The 18255-nt window shown below is 61.1% G+C and overlaps 2 protein-coding genes and 1 long non-coding RNA gene across 7 annotated transcripts; 1 reads left to right on the top strand and 2 right to left on the bottom strand.

Annotated features, from left to right (window-relative positions):
* Window positions 1-116: 116 nt before the first annotated feature.
* LOC123588747 (phosphoglycolate phosphatase) lies at window positions 117-3105 on the bottom strand. Its single transcript, XM_045459928.1, has 2 exons — window positions 2304-3105; window positions 117-2202 (listed from the first exon to the last, which is right to left on the bottom strand). Exons 1-2 carry the CDS (start codon window positions 2944-2946, stop codon window positions 1877-1879), a joined length of 969 nt encoding a protein of 322 aa, XP_045315884.1. The 5' UTR covers window positions 2947-3105; the 3' UTR covers window positions 117-1876.
* Window positions 3106-5609: 2504 nt separating this feature from the next.
* LOC123589350 lies at window positions 5610-8569 on the bottom strand. Its single transcript, XR_006708271.1, has 2 exons — window positions 8459-8569; window positions 5610-7285 (listed from the first exon to the last, which is right to left on the bottom strand). It is a non-coding gene; the product is annotated as an uncharacterized LOC123589350 (long non-coding RNA).
* Window positions 8570-8571: 2 nt separating this feature from the next.
* Window positions 8572-18209, top strand: E4F1 (E4F transcription factor 1). Of its 5 annotated transcripts, none has more exons than XM_045461310.1 (14): window positions 8572-8731; window positions 10940-11091; window positions 12409-12514; window positions 14719-14912; window positions 15021-15141; window positions 15261-15413; window positions 15507-15676; window positions 15981-16190; window positions 16465-16570; window positions 16667-16884; window positions 17043-17241; window positions 17330-17472; window positions 17553-17615; window positions 17711-18209. In XM_045461310.1, the coding sequence occupies exons 1-14, from the start codon at window positions 8572-8574 to the stop codon at window positions 18065-18067; spliced, it is 2352 nt and encodes a 783-aa protein (XP_045317266.1). In that variant the 3' UTR covers window positions 18068-18209. The 5 variants fall into 5 exon arrangements, with proteins under 5 accessions (XP_045317266.1, XP_045317265.1, XP_045317264.1 ...); XM_045461309.1 differs by having other exon boundaries at window positions 16462-16570; XM_045461308.1 differs by having other exon boundaries at window positions 15261-15422.
* Window positions 18210-18255: the final 46 nt, after the last annotated feature.

Below are 18255 nucleotides of genomic sequence, written 5' to 3'. Positions count from 1 at the left end.
TGGAACTGCGATCCCAGAACGCGTCCTCCTTGGAGCCCCCCACACCCACACTGGGCGAGGCTGCTGCAGCCTCTGCACGAGGGCCGCTGTCAAAACACGGGCAAAGAACGCCAGAGTCAGCGCAGGTTTGAGAGTTTAATACAGATTTGGGTTCACACAGTGCAACAGGGAGAGATGCGGCGCGCTTGGGCTCCCGGGCCGCTGCCCAGCGGAAGTGCTGCTGGCCACCGCACCTGCCGCGTGCTCCTGGTGTGGGTGACAACGCCCTGACAGGCCTGCTCAATATCCAGACCCACCTTGAGCCGACCTCGCAGAGCCAACGTCAGCACCACCAACCTCACAGGTGCTGGCCGCCCTCGTGCTGCCCCGCCGCAGAGTTCAAACCCCAGACACCCCACCCCGGCCCGGGGAAGAGCTGCAGGCTTGGGACACCCTTTATTGCTATGAGAACTGAAGAGATTCAGTGAAGGAGCGGCTCTGGGGCTAGGAGAGAAACTGGGGGCAAGTGCCAGTGGAATACGGGGAGAGGCACCGGGAAGGAGTCGGCCCAAAGGAACAGCTTCCCAGGCCCTGCCCTACAAGTACGGCTGGACAGTCTGCTTATCAGGTCAGCAACTTAGGAAGAGGCAGAAAAGGCCAGGGCCCACTGCCAAGAACCCTCGGCTAGCAGGTGGACCCGGCCAGTCCTCCTGCTGGCCTCCCACAAGGGGCTCCAAAGCCGACATAAGTGGCCTCGTGGACCACTGGCATCTCACCCCCACCCCGACAGGGTACGGGAGGACAGGAAGACATCGGACGCCTTGCAAAAGGATTTCCTGTTCTTGGGGACACCTCTTTCCGCCCCACCTCCCCTCCCCCACAGGGCGCCCAGGGCGACAGGCATTCCTTGGCCAGCACAGGCCTTTAGCCGTGCTGCTGGCTGCGGGGCACGGAGACTTCTCCAGGGGATTTTTCCCTACAAGACAGAGCACAGCTATTAATTAACACACTTAAGATTCAATTCCACCGTTTGACAAAAGTTGTTCAAAACTGTAAAAAAATAATTTTTGGTACCAACACTACTCTGAGCTCTCTGCACAGCTGCCCAGAGTTCAGCAAAGGCATCCACACCCTCTTGGCTGCTCAGCCAACGCTTTGCTCAGTTCAAGTCAGCTGGATTTAAATGCACACTTGAAAAAACTGAGGCTTAGCAGGACGCAGTTGCCAGAACTCCATGACCACATATGAGGTGTGGCAGCCCTGGATATCCGAAGCGGAACAGACACTTGATTGTGACATCAGAGTGGTTTTTAAGGAAGCGTGGGGCAGTGGTGGTGAGGTCAGCACCCTGCGGCCCAGGGACAGGGACATACCCTGTCCTCCACTCCCTGCAGGTGAGGAGCCGGGATCCTGGAGCAGGATCATCCGCAGACGACCACACAGACAGGCCCTGGGGCTCTTTGTACAAGTTCCTCACAACAGTCAAAATAACCGGACCGTCCTCCCCTTTACCCTGTATAGGAGGCCCAATCCCTGAATAAAATTTTCAATAAAACATGGAACATCCTAGACCTGCTTCAGTCCCATGAGCAGGTTGGGTAACCACCCTGAGGTGACCCGAATCCTGGACAGATTAAGCCTGCCCTTGTCAATGGCACCGGATGCCCAGGACCCCCACAACGCCCTCCAGGTTTAAAAGTGCATCTTCAGATATAAGCATCTGTAAACAACATCACCCCCCAAACGTTTACTTACAAGGTTAACAACTAGTGCCTTTACTTAACTCCAAGTATACTCTCTGAAGCCACCGAGCTGAGCGGATGCTTAAGCCCCACCTATTAATTTGGGTAAGTGGTTTTCAATTTGTTTTATTCTGGAGATTAAAGACACTAAGTCTTTAACCTTGAAGGGCGGGCAAAAGGTCAGCTATGCTGTCAACATAGAAGTCAGGAACCATTTTCTTCTTAGACATGCAGTCACTTTCCTGATTACTCTTCACGTCCCCTAGAGTGGAAACGCCGGTGAGGGTCAGGATGGTCTTCAGACCACAGGTGACGCCCAGGAGGATGTCTGTGTCCAGGCGATCTCCCACCATGACGGTGCGCTCTGGGTCGATGCCGTACTCCTGGGACACGCAGTCGAAGATGAAGCGGCTGGGCTTCCCTATGATGTCGGCCTGGCGCTGGGCGGCCATCTCCACGGCTCGGACCAGACAGCCGGTACCTGCGGGGCGGAGAGGGAGGGGAGGAGAGCACCCGGGGTCAGAGGACAGGAGCGGCCGGCGGCCCGCCCTGAGCCTCCCGCCGCCCCCGCCCCGCACGGACCCGCGATGAAGCGGCCGTTCTCGAGCGGGAGCCGGTTGTCCATGTTGGTGCCTACGAGCAGGCAGCCGGGCTGCTGCAGGTAGCGCACCGCCTTGGTGAGCTTCATGTAGCTGAAGTGCGGGTCGAAGCCCACCACGACCGCGCGCACATCCGGATCGAGAGGCGCGTCCAGCCAGGCGCCGGGGCTGTCGCCCAGCAGCGGCTCGGGCCCCACGCCCACGCAGGAGACGCCCACGGCCTTCAGCTCGGCGGCCAGGGCCTCGCTGCCCAGCACGTAGGCCTTGGGGGCCGGTGCGCCCGCCAGGCGCTGGCGCAGGTAGAGCGCGGTGCAGTAGGCCGTGCCGAAGACCTCGAGGCCGGCGCCGGGCCCCGCCGGGCCGCCGAAGCCCAGGCGCCGCAGCTTCTCGGCGTAGGCCTCGCGGGTCTTGCTGCTGTTGTTGGTGATGAAGCCGAGGCGCTTGCCGCTGGCCCGCAGCGCCGACAGGGCCTCGGGCGCGCCGGGCACGGCCGTCTCGCCGCGCCACAGCACGCCGTCGCAGTCGAACAGCAGCGTGTCCACGTCGGCCAGCAGCGCCTGGGCCCGCTCGGCGCTCAGCCGCACGCAGCGGGCGTCGTCACCGCCGGCCTCCGCCACCGCCGCCATGGCCGCCCGCCGCCGCCACCGGCCGCCCGCCGCCGCCGCTGCCACCGGCCGCTCCTTGCAGCCGCCCGCCGCAGCTCCCGCCCCGCCCCCGGCGCGCTCATTGGCCCCGCTCCTCGCGCGCGCCGCCCATTGGACGCCACCTGCGCCAATCCGCCCCCGCCTCCCGCGGGCTGCGGGAACTCAGCGCCAACCGTCGCGGCCCGGCACTGGGAGGCGGGCGGCCATTGGCTATTGAGTCCGAGGCTCCCCGGTGATTGGCTGGAAGGGAGCCAACCGGCATTCGGAGAGGAGCGTTCACTGCGGAAACGCTGCGGAGGAGCCCAGAGCCGGCGCTGGACGTAAGGCCGCAGCTCATTGGCGGCCGCAGGGCAGCTCGCCCATTGGCGCCGCGTGGTCAGCCTAGGTGACGGAGGCCCTTAATCGAGTGACCCCGGGCCGGGCCGGCTGCCGATTGGCTGGCTTCTCCGCGGCAGGAGCGCGGCGGGGCGTTGTGGCGGGCGGAGAGGTCCGCCTTGGGGTCGGCGTCACGCCTGCACCTTTCCTGGGCGGCGCCGGGCCGTGCCCTCCGCCCTGGGCACGCTGCGGACGGACACGGTGTTAGCGCGTGAGCCGATTACGGCTGAGTGCCGAGTGCAGCCCGGGGCTCCGTCCCGGCAGGCCTCGCGTTCCCATATCCGGTCCTTTGCAAAAACGCTCTCCCTAAGGGGCGCTTGGGTGGCTCAGTCGGTTAAGCGTCCGACTTTGGCTCGGGTCATGATTTTGGGGTTGGTGAGTTCGAGCCCCGCGTGGGGCTCTGTGCTGACAGCTCAGAGCCTGGAGCCTGCCTCGGATTCTGTGTCTCCCTCTCTCTCTGCCCCCTCCCCGCTTGTGCTCTGTCTCTCTCTGTCTCTCAAAAATGAATAAGTGTAAAAAAAAAAATATATTTTTTTTAACGCTCTCCCTGTGCCTTAGTGGTACTGTGAACGGGTTATTTATTATAAGGCGGCGGATTGCCTTAGTGGTCATGCGAACGAGTTATTACAAGGCGGCAGGTTTAGGGGTTAAGAAGACACTGCGTACAACACAGCACTTACCATCATCTTATTTGGTATCATTGTTAACTTTTATTGAGGCCTCATACACAGTAGAAGTGCATCGATCTTAAGTGTGCAGCTTGATGGAATTTTACATACCTATACGCCTGTGTGAACACAACCCACATCAAGCCAGAGAATATTTCCCTCGTTCCAGAAAGTTCCCTCACAGTCCCTCAGCCAGTCAATAGCGGATACCCCTCCCCCAACCACTTTTCCGACTTCTGTCCCCATGGAATGAGTCATAGCCTCCTCTGCCTGTTCCAGATGGCCTCACAGACTTGCCATGAGTCTCGCTTCTATGGATCGACACAATGTCTGGGAAATCCATCCTTTTCTGTTGTTGTTTTAATTGCCATGTGAGCCCTTGTAAGAATACATCCGTCGGTCTGTTCTCCAGTAGGTGGACATTGGGTTGTTTGCAGTTTGGGAGCATTGTAAATACTACTTCTGTGAACATTCTGGTTCCTACACACTCATTTGTGGACCCCGGCACTCATTTCTCTTGGGTGAAATATAATTGCGATTGGAACTGCAAGTTCACAGGTAGGTGTATGTTTATTGTTATTACTTCCAGTAGGGCCAGGGAGCAGAATTGCAAAGGGCCCGGTTTCTTGAAAGCCTACCCTGTGACAGGTGCCCCAGACCCCCAGCTCCCAGAGTGTCAAACTCCTGCTCTTCTCTTGGGCCCCAGGTCTCCATAAACTCTGCTCTGGACCCATTCCCACCCCCAAACCCATGAGGTAAAACCAGTGACCTCAGTTGCCTTAGGGCCCTGTTTATTTATACGTGGCTCGTTTCTGCTGGTCTCTGTTGGCCTGGGAACCCTGGAAGAGATTGGAGGGGCCGTGGCCCACAAAGGCAGGGCATGCAAAGTGTTCCTGCCTGGTGCACCCACTGCCCACAAGGGGAGCACCTTCCTCCCTGTGTCTTCCCACTTAGTTTTGGAGCTGGATTTGACAGAAGATCAGAAATCCTGCTTTCACCCAGAAGCATCCAGGGTATATGGTACACTGGCCAGTGCTGTTGCTGTCCAGCCATGGGCCAGCATGTGCAATATCTGCCCGGGTGCCTTGGTCTACTGGGCACTGGTAAGCATCTAGGCACTGAGCCCTGTTCCTCACCTGCATTACAGCCCTAAGAGGCAGAGGCTAGTAGTGTCCCCATTCGTGGATGAGGAAACTGAGCCAGAGAGAGTCACCGGCTGGACGAGGTAGGGTTGGGATTAAACTCAGTTGACTCCAAAGTGGAGCTCTGCCATACCTGATTGGTTTGACACGTCCTGTGGGTTGTAGGGACTGAGCCGGCACGGTGGGAAAGGTGGGGCGGCCAGTGTCGAGAGGGGAGGTGGTTGTGGTCATGGTCCTGCAGGAGGCTGGAAGGGACAGTGCACTTTATGGCAGGGGGGCTGACCTTGAGGGAGGTGCCCTGTATAGATGGGGGAGGAGTGCATCATGGTCATGATGTGTTCCCGACACACGGTAGACGTTCAGTGTATACCTGCGAGTGGATGGCGCCAGGGTTCCCCAAAGTGAGGAAGCCCCCCCCTGCAGGCTATATGGGGCACGGATTTAGATGGTACAAGGACAGACACTAGACGCTATTTAATTTTAACAGCCTTGCATGGATTTAAATTGTATTAGGAACTAATGGGGGTGCCCGGGTGGCTCAGCAGGCCGGGTCTGACTCTTGATGTTGGCTCAGGTCATGGTCCCAAGGTTCGTGGGATCGAGCCCCACGTTGGGTTCTGCGCTGACAGTGAGGAGCCTGCTCGGGATTCTTTCTCTCTCCCTCTCTCTCTGCCCCTCCCCTGCTTGCATGCTCACTCTCTCTCTCTCTCTCTCTCTCTCAAAATAAATAAGCAAACATGAAAAAAGTTGTATTAGAAAATGCAAGTAGCCATTGAATCTGTTTTCGCAGATGGTATTGCTTCCAATGAGCTAAGTAAAAAAGGGAGTCATTTCAAAAGGGCTCAAGTGGCACACAAAAAAAATTCGGAAGCAATCTAAATATTCTTCAGCATGGGATTGGTTCAATAAGTCCATCAAAGAACAGAGGTTGAGCAGTCCTCATAAAGGGTGATGGAGTCTCCGTGGCTCTGGCCACAGCAGGTCAGCACAGCACTGACTAAAAACACACAGGGTGCCTCTGGAGCCCGTGCCGCGGAGGGCTGGGTTGGGGAGGAGGCTGTTTGGGGGAGTGGGGACTCCAGTTTTCCTGTCTTTCTCTGGCCACTCTGCCTTCCAGTGACCTTAGGCCTGTCTGCCCCTGTACCCGCTGGCCTGCCTGGGCTCTCGCTAACGCAGGACCTGGGACTCACTGGTGCAGGATGCCCTTTCCTGACTCCCAGGGAGCCACCAGGCAGGAGCTTTGGTCCGCTCTGGACACGGTTCTGGAGCACGCGGCAGGCAGGCTCTCTGTCTCCCCTGGGCCGGCTCCTCCTCGTGTCCACCCACACTCAGGGTGTCCTCTGCCTTTGAGACCCTGCCCTATCCCATTCCTCTGGGGCTTCCTCTCTCTTTCTGATGCTGGCTTCACCATTACTCTTCAGCACATCCTTAAGTGAGCTGTCTTCCTGGTCCTCCCTTCCCAGAAGCCCCCTCCACAAGCTCCCCCCAGCCCCCAGTCTTCCTCCGGTTTGTCCCTCTCAGAGACCATCCATCTGGGATCTTCTTGCCTCTATGGGCCCTGAGGACCTTTTATCCGCACAGCAGTCAGAGGGATCCTTTTGAAATGTTTTCACACGGTCTGCCTATCCCCCTGCGTTGGCGAGCAAGCCTCATGCAGAAAGCAACCTCAATCGTTACCCCAGTCTGACTTCTGACCGTCTGACCTGTGCTTCACACAGGCCAGCTTCTGCCAGGCCAAGGGTCCTCGGGGGCCCAGCTGGGCAGCCCCAGCATGGAGACAGTCTCTGCTTGGTGTCCTTGCCAGGGCAGAACAGTCTACTCTCTGCCCCATCCCTTGAGTCTCTGCTTGGTCTTTTCTAGAGATTAGCCTTCCTGGAGGAGACCAGTTCTGATTCATCGGAGTCTCTGGGATTCAGCACAGGGCTGGGCCACAGAAGATAACTGATGTGGCAGAGAGCACATCCTGTGGGTTTCCAGCCCATGGCTCTGTGCAGACTTCTGTCTCCAGTCCGCCCTTGGGCAAGCGTCCTATCAGTACTGTGCCTCAGTTTCTTCATCTTCAAAATGGGGGCGATTGGTACTTAAATGAGAAAATCCTGTAAAGTGCTTAGCTTCATAGAGCTAATTAAATATCACCTGAGGGGCGCCTGGGTGGCGCAGTCGGTTAAGCGTCCGACTTCAGCCAGGTCACGATCTCGCGGTCCGTGAGTTCGAGCCCCGCGTCAGGCTCTGGGCTGATGGCTCAGAGCCTGGAGCCTGTTTCCGATTCTGTGTCTCCCTCTCTCTCTGCCCCTCCCCCGTTCATGCTCTGTCTCTCTCTGTCTCAAAAATAAATAAACGTTAAAAAAAAAAAAATTTAATAAAAAAAAAAAAAAAAATATCACCTGAAAAGAATAAAAGGAATTTGTACATGTGTGTTCATGGCAGCACTATTCATAATAGTGGAAAAGGTGGGAACAACCCAACCGAATGCGAAGACTAAATAAATTGTGGTCTTTCCTGGCGATGTAATATTATTCAGCCTATAAAAAGAAATGTAGTGACGTGCTTCCAGTACAGATGAATCTGGGAAACATTATGCTAAGCAAAACAAGCCAGATGTACAAGACCACATGTGTAATTCCATTTATTTGAGAATATCCAGAAAAGGCAAATCCTTACAGACTGAAAGTAGTTGCCAGGGGCTGGGAGTAGGGGAGAATGGGGAGTGAGTGCTAAGGGGTTAGGTTTCCTCTCGGAATAACGACAATGTTCTGGAACTTGGCGGTGGTGATGCACATTGTGTGCACGTTGTGAATGCACTAAATGCCATTAAAGGCAAGTCTTATGTATATTTATTACAATGTAAAAAATACGCGTAAGTATAAAAGGCTTAGCGAAGCTATCCGTGAGCCAAACCCAAATCGGGTGCCTCTGACCCGAGGGGTGGGGCTGGGGCGACGAGCACCGCACTACCCGCGCACCACACTACCCGCCGGAGCTGGGGTGGGGCAGTGTCTCGCCCGCGGGGCGCCCGCGGCTGCACCACCGGCTCAGAACGTCTGTTTCAACCTTTCCTGAAGCTTCCGGGGCCGCTCGGGGAACCAAGCCCTTCGCCCCTCCAGCATGGCCACGCCCCCGCCTCACCCAGCCCCGCCCCTCGGGCCCGCCTCTGTCCCCGCCCCTCCGCCTGCCAGTCAGTCCGCTCCAGCGTAACCACGCCCCCGAGCAGCCCCTCCCCCTGCCTTCTCTCCGGGAGTCTGGCCCCGCCTCTGAGATTCTAGGCCTCTCTTCCTAGGCTCCGCCCCGCTGCCTGTCTGTCAAACCCACCTGGCTCCGCCCCGTCGGCCTCCTCTCGTCGTTTTCTCTCGCTCGCCTCAGCGCGGCCCGTTGTTATGACGACACGGTCGTAAATCCGCCATCTTCCTGCGGCGCGTTGCGACATGGAGGGCGCGATGGCAGTGCGGGTGACGGCCGCGCATACGGCAGAAGCCCGGGCCGAAGCCGGGCGGGAGGCGGGCGAGGGCGGGGTCGCGGCGGCGGCGGCGGCGGCCTTGGCTCCTGGCGGGTTCCTCGGCCTCCCGGCGCCCTTTAGCGAAGAAGGTAACAGGGCCTGACGGGGCCTGACAGGGTCGGGCGCGGCCGGGGTGGGGACGGCTCAGTCCTGGCTGGAGGCGGCTCCGAGGGCCTAAGCTGTGGACGCGACCGACCGTCCCAGACCCCGGTTCCTTGCGGACCTCACGGGTCCCCAAGGGGTCCTGCATAGCCCTCCACGCGCTCCCCGGCTTCCTCAGACCCTCGGGCCTCTCCTGTGGGGCGCCCATCACCCCGTGGGCCTCGGTGCCCACTCGCGGGTCCTCACAGGTGCCCAAGGCTGTGGGGTTGCTCGTGTGTAGACCTCTGCCGTCGCCTCCACTGGCGGCCTTGGCCCTCAGGCCGGCGGTCAGGCGCCTCTTCGCCTCCCTGTCTGGGCAAGGCCCCGCCCTCCTCTGGGCCCCCTCCCAATGCCCCTGACGGGTTTCTAGAGCCCTGGCTGGGGTGGGGCTGGAGGCTGGGGGTGGGGTAGCGCGGGGCCTCGCCCCCAGGCCCCCGGCTGCCCCTCGGGGAGGCAGCAGAGCCCAGTGGTGGAGAGCCGGTGGCCTGCAGCCGGCCTGCGGGCTCCGTCCCACACCTGCCACTTTCGCCACGTTCTGGCTGTTTGCTCCTGGGCAGGGGATGCTGCTGCCGCTGCTGCTGCTAAAAACGTGTTAAGCACTTACCCGGCTTCAGCGTTTTTGTCCTCAAACCAACCCTGGACGCTCCTGTTGTTGTTGTTGTGATTCATTCCCATTTTGTGGATGCGGGAAATTGGGGTTCAAAGGTGTGAAGGTGACCAAGTCACCCAGCTAGTAAGTAGCAAGGACTGGACTGGATGCCAGGGCTGTGTGACTCCTCAACCGACTCCCCTACCTTCTGGGCTGCGCTGCCTCCCCGGACCCCGGTGAGAAGGAAGACGGAGCTGGTGGCAACTGGTTGAGGGCAGAGCGGACGACCCGGCGCCCTGACAGCTTGTGCAGACAGAAGTTGGGTCTCTCTCCTCCGAGCTTGTCTCATGAGGCTATAGACTGGGCCAGACAGGAGGGGGGGCTGGCTAGCGATATTGGGGTAGTGGCCCCTGTCTCCGCAGAACTCCTGTTCTCAGCGCATGGTTTTTTCTTGCTCCTTCTTATTCCAGCTGGGGGAGGGGCAGTACCACTAGGGGCAGTGCCAGCCTGGAGAGGGATCTCTTTGGAGGTTGCTGGGCCCTGCTGTGCTTGTCCCCAGCCTTGTCGCTGTTACACGGGGCGGAGTGTGTCCCCTTCTGTGGTGGGTGTTCCTTCGCTGGCAACAGCGAGTCAGACTTGGAGAGCAAGGGGGGAAGGTTAAAAGGGTGGTGGGCACGTCAGTGCTTCGCTTGTGACTGCGAACCATCTGGAGGGGATCGCCCTCTGGCAGGTGGTCTTGTGTGGGCCCGTCGTGGTTGTGGTGTGGGCCTTTGTTTGCTCACTGAGTCAAAAGACATGGACTGGGATCCTTCCGTGTGCCAGGCCTGGGTTTGACCTTGATGTGGGACCGGATGTGAGGTGGTGGGAACTGGCAGACGTTTATAGAAGCACAAGGAACATCCTCCCATCCCTTTGTGCAAATAGCGGGGCATCTGGAGTAGACCCTCAGGTTCAGATTCTGGCCCGAACACTCACCAGCTGGGTGGTCTTGAATCTCAGGTCATTTTCCTGGAATGAGAATAGTCATCCTTATTTCCCCAGGGCGCTGGCTGGATTTGGGGACTTCCCCAGTGAGGTGCCTGGCACCCAGGAGGGGCTCAGTGAGTGGGAAGTGCCTGCTGTGGGACCTGGGGCAGGCATGGTCAGCCTACATGGTGAGGGACTTGAGCCTGGGGTGTGGAGCCTCTCTGGGAAGTTGCACCCTGAGTGTCTTCTCCAGAAGAGGGAGCTCCTGCCTGTTCAGAGCCGATGAAGCAATCTTAAACTCTGGGCCTCCACTGTCCCCAAACCGGCTTGGGTGAATCCCTCCACCTCTTAGCTGCTCCCTGGGGCTCTGTCCCCTCATCTCTGAAGTGGGGGCTTTGGGCACGGCAGCCTCACTGGATCTCTGCAGTCTAACTCTCAGGTTGGGGCCCCCACCTGCTGGATGCTGTTCTCCCTGGGGTGGGCACCTCTTCCGCAGGTCACCAGAGGCTGGAAGGTGCCTGTGGTCCGATGGCACCCTTCGGTGGGTTTGGCCTGGGGCTGGAGGCCCTCCCAGGCCCCACTGAGCACAGGCTTGTTGCAGATGAGGACGATGTGCACAGATGTGGCCGCTGCCAGGCCGAGTTCACTGCCTTGGAAGATTTTGTTCAGCACAAACTCCAAAAAGTCTGCCAGCGGGCCCCTCAGGAGGCCCTGCCTGCCGCCCCTGCTGCTGCTGCGCTGCTGGGCCAGGAGGTGAGCCCTCTCCACCTGCCACCACACGTCCACGCACATGTGCGCCCTCCTCCTTGGGCTCACCTGGTGGCTGGGAAGGGGTGTGTGCGTGCCCTGACAGACCTGTGCAGCCGGTTCCCTGTGGCACGGGGGTGGACAGAGGACAGGCATCTGGTCATGGGTGAGGGAGCCTGGGCCCTGTCCCTAAGAGCTTGGCAGTGTTCCTGGTTTCCTGGATGGCTTGGGATGGCCCTGCCTGCCCAGCAGCCTCTGGCTGAAGCCTGCGCAATTGACATCCCTCCTTTCTTGGAGGCTCAGGGTCTGTCCTGGCTCAGTGGCTCAGGGCTGTCATGGTGGCTTTTGTTCTTTTGGCTTCTCTCCTGCCCTGTACGCACGGTTTCTTTTTCTTTTCCTTTTTAAAATGTATTTATTTATTTTGAGAGAGAGACAGAGGCTGGGGGAGGAAGAGAGAGAGAGAGAGACAGAGAGAGAGACAGAGAAAGGGAGGGGGAATATCCCAAGCAGGCTCCGCACTGTCAGCACAGAGCCTGACGTGGGGCTTGAACTCACAAACTCTGAGATCATGACTTGAGCCGAAACAAGAGTCAGATGCTCAACCACCTGAGCTCCCAGGCACCCCTGACACATGGTTTCTCGGGATCCTGCAAAGGGTGGCTCTGGGAGTCCTGCCACTTTGTCATAAACATGGCCAAGGTTGTCATGCTGCACGTGCTTGTGCTGTACGCATCCAGGCCTCTGAAGGTCCCCAGCACCTTTGCACGGTGGTGTTCTCGGGCCCCTCGTCGGATGGCATTGGGAAAGGAGGCTCTGGGAGATGTCAGCCACCTCAGGTCGTCACAGGGAATGGCCCAGAGGACGGTGGGACTACAGCCATCTCCCTCAGACCCTGTGCTCTTTCCTGGCCCCTCCCGGTGGTGCCCTTTCCTCCAGGAAGGCCCCTGGACCCACATCGCTTGATAGCTTGGCTGGGGCTGGTGGGTGAGGGTGCTGACCTTCATCCCTGCACAGCCAACTGGGCTTCGGCCGGAACTGCCGGTCACTTCTCCCGGGAGCCCTCTGCAAGGGTGCTCGCTGCTCTGCGTCCAGTCCATGGTGGCCAGGGGCGTTTGAGTGACGGGGCTGACCCCTTAGGCCTGGGTTGGAGGGACCAGGATGGGAGTCAGACTCAGACCAGGGGTGGGAGAGATGTCGGAGGAGATGACAAGTCCCACCGCAGCCTTCCCGTGTGGAGATAAACCCAAGCCTGCCCTCTCCAAGCCAAGGGAACTCTGGAGCCCTGCAGGAGAATCCTTTCTGTCCCCTGTCCCCCCACGGCAGGTGGTGCCAGCGGTGGCCGACCCGGAGGAGCCCATCACGGTGGCCCACATCGTGGTGGAGACGGCCGCATTAACGACAGACATCAGCCACGCACCCGACATCGTGGGTAAGCCGGCGCGGTCTCCCAGTGTCTGTCCATGTGTGGCTCTCAGCACAGCTGTTTGTGGTTAGGGCTGGAGGCGAGGGACCCTTGCTGCTGTGACCCTCTGCTCTCCTGAGAGCAAAGCCTGGCTGAGGAGGGCCGAGGCCCTCCAGAGTGAGCACTGGGCACCAAGCCCTGCCCGCCAGGAGAGGGGAGGCGTGTGGCCTGCGCTCAGGGAGTCCTCACTTTGTGCACAGTCACGAGCTGGCTGCTTGCTCCTGCTGCTTCCCTGGTCCTTCCCTGGTCCTTCTGGAATCTTCCCCATTTTTCTGCCAACCCCGGTTCCTGCTCCCCACCCCACAGTCCACTCTGATGGGTCAGGTTGCAGGATGCACTGGTGGCTCCAGCCCTGTCCGGACCTGCTGTCTGACCTTGGCTGTCCCCTCCCCTGTGGGGGTGGCAACTCCTGCCCTGATTCTCACCTGGCTTTTATGAGCGTATAGTGCCCAGTCAGCCTCCTTGATGGCTCTTTTTAAGTTCGAGTGCCTTGCTGGTGTGCGGCGGGAGAGGGGGGAGTTGATAGGTCTGGAATGGGAAGGGGGAGCCTTCAAAGGGCAGCCGGACAGGAGGGTGCAGCCTGCTGCCCAGCTTGGAAGAAAGGGTTGTTATCTAGGGGTCTGCTGGGCAGGAGTCTTGGCAGGTGCCTGAGTGGGCGGCTGCACAGGATGTGGGTTTGGGTGACAGGTACACCTTGGCCTTGGGAAGCCCTTGGGACCAGATGGGGCAGGAAGAGGGGTGGAGACCTCGGGAGGGGAGCCGCAGAGTAGGCCTTTCTGCCACGGACCCACCTCACGGAGGCAGCCGGACATCCGTCCTTGTCTCCATGCTGTCCCTTCCCCTGCCTGACATTCCTGTGGACAGGGACATTCACCTGTTGCCATTCTGGATAGGAATGTTGTCATGTGGGGGGTGGGGCCGCGCTCTGGCCCTGGATGGTGTCATATGGGAAAACAAATCCCCTGGGGTTGGGTGGCACCTCTGGCCAGGCCCCTTCCCGCCCCCCTGACCTCCAGCTGGCCCACACCTGCTGCTCGGTGGCTCGTCCCTGTGCTCTGAGGGCTCCCCTCTGGGTACCTCCTGCCTCTCTGTCCCCTTGGGAGTTTCCCGCTTTGCAGGCATCTTGGGTGCACCACATGCCCCGTAGGAGTCTGCTACTCCTTGCTCCAGGGTTGGCTAGAGTCCTAAACTGCCAGTTGCTGACTTCCCAGGATTGGGGGGCCAGGGGCCACAGTCGGCAGGGGCGGTGTGGGGGGCCAGATACCTCTTCCCGGCCCTCCGGCCTCTTGGCTGGAAACAAACTTGCTTTTCATCTCTGGACTCAGGGCAGCCCTGTTCTCCCTTCCTTGAGCCGTCCGCCTGCTGTGTCTTGTGCCACGCTCTATCCCAAGTCCTCGCCTGGCAGAGGTCCCTGGCCTTCTGGAGGTTTGCTTCTGGGGCGGAGCAAAGATAGAGCATCCAGCGCATAAGCCAGGGCAGGGGCGAGAGATGGCCTTAATTGTCTGAGTCACGGTGCTTGCGTTCTGTGTGAGAATGGCTTGTCAACACACTATGTCTGACTGATTGAGACGGTTCCTAAGAAGTGGCTTTACAGCCGCTTCCCACATGTCGTTTTTATGAGCAGAAATTATGAAGTGTGTTTACAGCTTAGCTTTGCACGTTGTCAGATCTTTTCATCACCCGCGAGAGGCGCCAAGGCCAGGCCTCCTTCCTCAGGCAGCTCCAGGTTTCTGGGGAGCACTCACTCTCCCGGGAGGGTCCCCAGCCTGCCTGCCTCAAGACACAGTGGGTGACCTCCCCCCCGTCCCCCGAGGCATCTTTCTTACCTGACAGTGGGAGCCGGGGCAGTGAGCGGGGCCAGCCCATCCACCGTCTCTGTGCTGGCACTCAGTTGTCCTCAGAGGGGGCAGGACCCCTGCGCACATCCAGTCCTGCGCTCCTTGGCTTAGGAGGGGGCACCGGTGCTCATGGTGGGTCTTCCCCCTGGGCACATTCTGGGGTCCTGGAGCTCCTCTGGGCGGCCTCCGGCTCAGGGAGCAGATACTAGGCCCTGGAGCTGGAGGGCGGTCAGGACAGCTCCACCATGTCCTAGCAGCGTCCCCAGGCAGGGATCAAAGGAGGTGGCAGGGCCCGCAGAGTCTCGAGGCTCAGGCTGACCCTCTTCTCCTCAGGCGGTGGACACATCAAAGAGGTCATTGTGGCCGCCGAGGCAGAGCCGGGGGACAACGAGATGGCGGAAGCCCCAGGCAGCCCCAGCCGTCAGGGCCCGGGCCTTCCCGGGGAGGGCGAGCAGGCCCAGGTCAAGCTGCTGGTGAACAAGGACGGCCGATACGTGTGCGCGCTGTGCCACAAGACCTTCAAGACGGTGAGGCCGGGGGCTGCGTGCTCGGGGCCCCGCCGGCGGGTGGGGCCGGGCCTCCCTCCCACTTCCGCCGGGGAGGTGCCTGAGCCCTGCTTCCCCGCTCTCCCCCAGGGCAGCATCCTCAAGGCCCACATGGTCACCCACAGCAGCCGCAAGGACCACGAGTGCAAGCTGTGCGGGGCGTCCTTCCGGACCAAGGGTTCGCTCATCCGGCACCACCGGCGGCACACGGGTGAGCCAGGAGGCGGCCGTGAGCCGGCCTTGTGGCCCCTGCCTCTGGGGGGAGCATGAGGCTGTGGCTGGGGGCCTGCCTGCCCCTTGGCCCCGGGGCTGACCCTGCCCTCTCTGTAGATGAGCGCCCCTATAAGTGCGCCAAGTGCGGGAAGAGCTTCCGGGAGTCGGGTGCGCTGACCCGGCACCTCAAGTCTCTGACCCCGTGCACGGAAAAGATTCGCTTCAGCGCGAGCAAGGACGTGCTTGTGGGCAAAGAGGACGCGCCTGCGGGTCCGCGAGGTAGGGGCTCCCCGCCCTGGCCCGGGCCTGGGTGCTGCCCTGGTCAGCGGTCTCTTCAGGGACTCTCCTGGTTCTGCCTTAAAGGATCTGGCGCCTCCACCGTGGGGACCGTTACATCATCATCGGTGACGGGCGAACCTATGGAGACATCGCCTGTGATTCACCTGGTGACAGACGCCAAGGGCACTGTCATCCACGAAGTCCATGTCCAGATGCAAGAACTTCCCTTGGGCATGAAAGCCCTGGCCCCAGAGGTGCGGGCAGGTCAGGGGCTGGCCTCTGTCCGCTCAGTGCCGTGCTCTGTGCCGGTCACTGGCTCCAGCGGGAACGGGACCAAGCTGGCCTGCCTTCCTGGTGCTCAGTGTGGTTGCAGGGGAGACAGGAGACCAATGGCATGCCAGAGGGCAGGGAGCTGGGGTGAGGTGGAATGGGCTGTGGGGCTCCCCAAGACGTATGCACAGTGCCCCTGGGGCCCCTTGGCTCTGCTCCGTGTAGTGCGTGCAAGTGGGTACCGAGTGTCTCTGCCTGACCAGCTGCCCTCCGTCTGCCTGCCCACAGCCCCCCGGCTCCGAGGAGCTTCCCTGTTCCGGTGAGGGTGGCCGTGAGAACCTGCTGCACCAGGCCATGCAGAACTCCGGCATTGTCCTTGAGCGTGTCACTGGAGAAGAGGGGGCCCTGGAGCAAGCCCCTCCCGCGGCGCCCAGTCCCCAGCCCCTGGGAGACGGTCCCCCGGAGCTGCCGCTGCTGGAGGTGGAGCCAGTGGAGACAGTAGGTGCCTGCGCCGCTGGCGAGCTCCTTTGGGGGTCAGACCTTGGGTACAGGGTCACGACCCTGGCCTGGGAGCCGTCCTTGCTGTGCTCCCTGGGGTGGAAACATTGAGCCACTTTCTGCAGTGATTTTCCCCCGTTTACTGCCTTCCCTGGGCTCATGGTGGAGCTTGCCGGTGTGGGGGGTGCCACGGCTCTGTTGTTGGTGCTGCTGGGGTCCGGCCCGCAGTGGGTGCTGGAGGCATGCTGGGACACCTCCCCCCGCCCGCCAGCAGGTGGCCAGCGGGCCCTCAGCCGTGCCCAGGATCCACCCGTGCCCTCAGTGCAGTGAGACCTTCCCGACGGCGGCCACCCTGGAGGCCCACAAAAGGGGCCACGCAGGTGGGTGGCAGGAGTGGGGGGCACCTGGCAGCCAGCCAGGATGTGTGTTTGGGCCCCTTGGGTGGCGACCCGGCCTGACATCCCGTGCGGCCCCAGGGCCAAGGCCGTTCACATGCGTGCAGTGTGGCAAGGCCTTCCCCAAGGCCTACCTGCTCAAGAAGCACCAGGAGGTTCACGTGCACGAGCGACGTTTCCGCTGCGGAGACTGCGGGAAGCTCTACAAGACCATCGCACATGTCCGCGGCCACCGGCGCGTCCACTCAGATGAGCGGCCCTATCCGTGTCCTGAGTGTGGCAAGTGCTACAAGACCAAGGTGGGTGCTCGGGCCCCGACCGCTGACCCAAGGGCTCCCCTCTCCTGGGCCAGATCCCTGCCCCGTCCCTGCCTCTTGACCACACAGCCCCTCCCCCAGCCCCTCCAGCCTGGCCCAGAGGCCGAGGCCAGGCCGGCACTGACGGGGCGGGTCCACAGAACGCCCAGCAGGTGCACTTCCGGACGCACCTGGAGGAGAAGCCGCACGTGTGCCCGTTCTGTAGCCGTGGCTTCCGGGAGAAGGGCTCCCTGGTGCGGCACGTGCGGCACCACACGGGCGAGAAGCCCTTCAAGTGCTACCGCTGTGGCCGGGGCTTCGCCGAGCACGGCACCCTCAACCGGCACCTGCGCACCAAAGGTCAGGGCCCGGCGCGGTGGGGGGCGAGGGCGGGGAGGGGTGCCCGGCGTGCTGACCAAGCCCCCCCACCCCCACCCCCCCGCCCCAGGCGGCTGCCTGCTGGAGGTGGAGGAGCTGCTGGTGGCCGAGGAGAGCCCCGCGGCCGCCGCCGCAGTCCTCACTGAGGACCCGCACGCCGTGCTGGTCGAGTTCTCTTCCGTCGTGGCCGACACCCAGGAGTACATCATTGAGGTGGGTGCGGCAGGGGCGGGGTGGGACGGTGGCGTGGCGGAGCCTCCCCTGGAGTCGGCTGACCTCTGACCCGTGTCCAGGCTGCTGCGGACGACGCGGAGGCTAGCGAAGCCGCAGAGATCATTGAGGGAGCCCAGACAGAGGTGAGGGGCTGGGGGAGGGCCGAGGAGGGTGGTGGGGGCCCCCGTCCCCGCCCCCGCCCCTCCGCAGCGCGAGCTGAGCGGTGAGCCCCCCACAGGTGGACAGCCACATCATGAAGGTGGTACAGCAGATCGTGCACCAGGCCAGCGCCGGGCACCAGATCATCGTGCAGAATGTGACTATGGACCAGGAGGCGGGGCTGGGCCCAGAGGCGGCTGCCGCCGACACCATCACCATCGCCACCCCTGAGAGCCTGACGGAACAGGTGGCCATGACGCTGGCCTCGGCCATCAGCGAGGGCACCGTGCTCACGGCCCGTGCGGGTGCAAATGGCGCCGAGCAGGCCACCGTGACCATGGTTTCGTCGGAGGACATTGAAATCCTAGAGCATGCGGGCGAGCTGGTCATCGCCTCACCGGAGGGCCAGCTCGAGGTGCAGACGGTCATTGTCTAGCGTGGCCGCCTGCAGGGTCCTGGGGGCTGGGCTGGGTAGGGGCGAGGACCCAGAGAAGAAAGAACACAGCATTCAGGTGTTCAGAGGGGATGTGGGAGTGTAAATAGTTTTTTGTTGCTTTACAATAAAATGTGAAAATCTGCCACTTGTGATGTTGCCGTGGCAGCGGCAGCCTCGGGGTCTGGGGC

The sequence above is a fragment of the Leopardus geoffroyi genome, chromosome E3 (assembly GCF_018350155.1).
Source record: "Leopardus geoffroyi isolate Oge1 chromosome E3, O.geoffroyi_Oge1_pat1.0, whole genome shotgun sequence".
Taxonomy (NCBI): domain Eukaryota; kingdom Metazoa; phylum Chordata; class Mammalia; order Carnivora; family Felidae; genus Leopardus; species Leopardus geoffroyi.
The sequence above is the reverse complement of the archived record's forward strand: the minus strand, read 5'-3'. Positions and strand labels throughout refer to the sequence as shown.

Excerpts from the sequence above, each read along its gene's own strand:
- E4F1 (XM_045461307.1), top strand. The coding sequence starts at position 8,572 with ATGGAGGGCGCGATGGCAGTGCGGGTGACGGCCGCGCATACGGCAGAA. Across the intron at positions 15,423-15,506 it reads CGCGCCTGCGGGTCCGCGAG|GATCTGGCGCCTCCACCGTG; the intron begins GTAGGGGCTCCC and ends TCTGCCTTAAAG. Across the intron at positions 17,242-17,329 it reads CCGGCACCTGCGCACCAAAG|GCGGCTGCCTGCTGGAGGTG; the intron begins GTCAGGGCCCGG and ends CCCCCGCCCCAG.
- LOC123588747 (XM_045459928.1), bottom strand. The coding sequence starts at position 2,946 with ATGGCGGCGGTGGCGGAGGCCGGCGGTGACGACGCCCGCTGCGTGCGG. Across the intron at positions 2,203-2,303 it reads GAACGGCCGCTTCATCGCGG|GTACCGGCTGTCTGGTCCGA; the intron begins GTCCGTGCGGGG and ends TCCGCCCCGCAG.